This window comes from Colobus angolensis, unplaced genomic scaffold (assembly GCF_000951035.1).
Source record: "Colobus angolensis palliatus isolate OR3802 unplaced genomic scaffold, Cang.pa_1.0 Scaffold120, whole genome shotgun sequence".
In the NCBI taxonomy this organism is placed as follows: Eukaryota; Metazoa; Chordata; class Mammalia; order Primates; family Cercopithecidae; genus Colobus; species Colobus angolensis.
In genome coordinates, this window is record NW_012113142.1 from 1,289,800 (window position 1) to 1,293,245 (window position 3,446).

General features: G+C 55.4%; 1 protein-coding gene across 1 annotated transcript in view; it reads right to left on the reverse strand.

The window, feature by feature from the left end:
* Positions 1-3,446, reverse strand: part of LOC105503738 (ras GTPase-activating protein 4-like) — a 28,733-nt gene that overhangs the window by 11,711 nt on the left and 13,576 nt on the right. Inside the window, exons 6-8 of the mRNA XM_011930785.1 lie at positions 2,821-2,902; positions 800-931; positions 419-513 (exon numbers count right to left, since the gene is read on the reverse strand). Of these exons, the coding sequence (XP_011786175.1) occupies positions 419-513; positions 800-931; positions 2,821-2,902 (309 nt within the window). The remainder of the gene's footprint in view (positions 1-418; positions 514-799; positions 932-2,820; positions 2,903-3,446) is intronic.

Here is a 3,446-nt window from a genome sequence, read left to right on the forward strand (position 1 = left end):
AAAAATACAAAAATTAGCTGGGCGTGGTGGTGCACAACTATAATCCCAGTTAATTGGGACGCTGAGGCAGGAGAATCACCGGAACCCGGGAGGTAGAGGTTGCAGTGAGCCAAGATTATGTCACTGCACTCCAGCCTGGGCAACAGAGCAAGACTCCATCTCAAAAAAAAAAAAAAAAGAGAGACAGAGCTGAGCTGAGTGGGGGACTGTGGGGAAAAAAAAGGGGGGGTGGGAGGTGGAGCCCAGCCTGGATGAGAAGGATGCTGGCCTGGTGGGCAGGGGCTGAGGGGGCCCTGGAGCTGTGTCTCCTGACCTCTCACCCCTGAGCAGACCCCTCCCCTGCCTGCCTGTAGCCAATTCCCAAATCTCAGCCCCCACCCCACCCCTTGAGGCCGGCTGCCCAGCCCCATGCGCTTACTCATCATGCCGCGGGCTCTTGGTCTGTTCAGGCTGCAGCCGGAACCAGCCCTCCTCCGGCTGGGCCACCTGCAGTCTCTGGATGTCGATCACCACCTGGGGACATAGCGGCAGTCTTCCTGGAGCTGGGAGGCTTAGGTCTCCTCCTTGCCAACTACTATTCTTAGTGGGGAGGGGCCCCTTCCAAGGGTCCCTGAGTGCCAGTGGCAGTGGGGGGGAGTTGCTGGTTCTGGCAGACAGTAGGGGGTAGTCCCAGGCTTCCTGAGTGTCCCTCTCTGGGGAAGCTGGAGGGAGGTCCCTGAGGGTGGGATGGCTGCAATGGAGCCAGGTGCTGGAGGACAGCAGGTGCAGCCTGGAGGAAGTGGTGGGGGGTGGTGCTCACTTTGCCCAGGAAGTCGTTTCGGCTGACAAGGTCCCAGTCCCAGGTCTCCACGCACAGCACCTCCGAGGCCCCCTCCTCCAGCTCAAACTCAAACGTCTCATTCCAGCGTGGGTAGCATGACTTCTTCACGATCTGCCCAGAAGAGGGTGGGAGGGGGTTAGGCTGAAGCTACTGGACTCCCCAGGATGGGCAAAAGGCAGAGCTGCCCCAGACACCTCCCCTGGGTTCCCCACGGCCTCCTCGCCTTGGAGGCTCTGCCACAGCAGAGGTTAAGACGTCCTGTCCAAGCTCCCACCCATTTATCAGACGGGGAGAATTGAGGCCCAGGGTGGGGAAGAGACGTATCCAAGGCCACACAGCAAAACAGTACTACTCTGCTGGTGGGAATGTGAACTAGTACAACCGCTATGGAAAAGAGTGGAGATTCCTTAACTAACTAAAAGTAGAACTACCATTTGATTCAGCAATCCCACTATTGGGTATCTACCCACAGGAGAAGTCATTACACAAAAAAGATACTTGCACACATATGTTTTTTGTTTGTTTGTGTGTTTTGTTTTGTTTTTGAGACAGAGTCTCGCTCTGTCCCCCAGGCTGGAGTGCAGTGGTGCGATCTCAGCTCACTGCAATCTCCGCCTTTCAGGTTCAAGCGATTCTCCTGCCTCAGCCTCCCGAGTAGCTGGGATTTCAGGGGCCCACCACCACGCCCGGCTAATTTTTGTATTTTTAGTAGAGACGGGGTTTTACCATGTTGGCCAGGCTGGTCTCGAACTCCTGGCCTCAAGCAATCTGCCAGCCTTGGCCTCCCAAAGTGCTGGGATTACAGGCGTGAGCCACTGCACCTGGCCAAGATACTTGCACACGCATGTTTATAGCAGCACAATTCGCAATTGCGAAAATGTGAAACCAGCCCAAATGTCCATCAATCAACAAGTGGATAAAGAAACTGTGGTATGTATATATAAGATGGAATACTACTCAGCCATAAAAAAGGAATGAATTAATGGCATTCACAGCAACCTGGATTGGATTAGAGGCTATTATTCTAAGTGTAGTAACTCAGGAAAGGGAAACCAAACATCGTATGTTCTCACTCCTATGTGGGAGCTAAGCTATGAGGATGCAAAGGCATAAGAATGACACAATGGACTTTGGCGACTCGGTGGGGGGAAGGGTGGGAAGGGGGTGAGGGATAAAAGACTACAAATTGGGTGCAGTGTATACTGCTCGGTGATGGGTGCACCAAAATCTCACAAATCACCACTAAAGAACTTATGTAACCAAACACCACCTGTTCCCCAATAACCTATGGAAATAAAATATTTTTAAAAATACACACACACAGGGCTGGGCGTGGTGACTCATGCCCAGCACTTTGGGAAGCCGAGGTGGGAGGATCACTTGAGGCCAGGAGTTCGAGACCAGCCTCGCCAACATGGTGAAACCCCACCTCTACTAAAAATACAAGAAATTAGCCTGATGTGATGGTGTGTGCCTGTAATCCCAGCTACTCTGGTGGCTAAGGCAGGAGAATCTCTTGAACCAGGAAGGCAGAGCCTGCCGTGAACTGAGATCTAGCCACTGTCCATCCAGCCTGGGTGACAGGGTAGAACTTGGCCTCAAAAAAATCCCACAAAACACAAAACAAAAACAGTAGCGACTATACAGAGAAACCAGACCTTGGTGCCTTCCTGCCCAGGACTGGGCCCCCCCAACTCTGGACTTTTCCTGGGGGTGGGGAAGGCAGCATGGATGTTCCCAGATAAACCCCACTCCAGCTGTCTCAATCCCCTTCTTACCCCCAAGCATGGCCAGGAGTGAGTGGAGTTGGCCCCAGAGGGGCCGGGACCTATTACGTCCCCTCAGAGAGGTGGCCCCCTTCCCTAGGCCTCCTCTGTAAGACTGTGGCCCCCAATCTGTCCCCCCAGGGGATGGTGAGCAGATGGTGAGATGAGCAACAGGGGCACGGCTGGCAGGTCCCCTGAGCCTCCTGCCCCTTCCCTGCCCTCTGGCCTCCTCACCGAGGTCTCCTGTGTCCGGCCCTTGTAGCGCACTCGGACGAAGGGATCAGATGCGCCATTGCGGTCCTTTGGGGCCAGATCCCTGGTGGGGGTGGAGGAAGATTGGATCATCTACTTGTCCCTGAGCCCCCCTTCCCCCACTTGTCACCATCATTATGTAACCACAGCGGCCAAAAGGCCTGAGCACATTCCGTCCCTGGCAAGCTGATTGTGGACAGTGCGCCTCTGGCCTTTCTGGGCCCTGCTCCCATAGCCATCTCCCCAGGGCCGCCCATGTGGCCAAGAATCCCCCAAGGCGCAGGCCATGGGTCCTTCCCACCAGGCGGCTGCAGGCCAGTGGGTGCACCTTGCTCTGGGGGTGGCAGGGGGGCGGTGTGAGTGCTGCCAGGGAACGGCTGGGGCCATGTTCCCGGCCCTCAGTTCCCAGGGCTGCCCTGAGCCTCGGTTTCCTCATCAGGAAGATGGAAAAGTGAATCGCTACTGGGCTCAGGTTTAGGGAGAGAGTGTGCTTCTGGAAGGTCTGCCCCAGTAATGTCGCCCTACTTGATGGAGGGCTGAGGTGCAGCCCTGATGGGCGGCCCTTCCTTTCTCCATGATGGGTCTTTACACAGCCCTAGCCTAGTCAC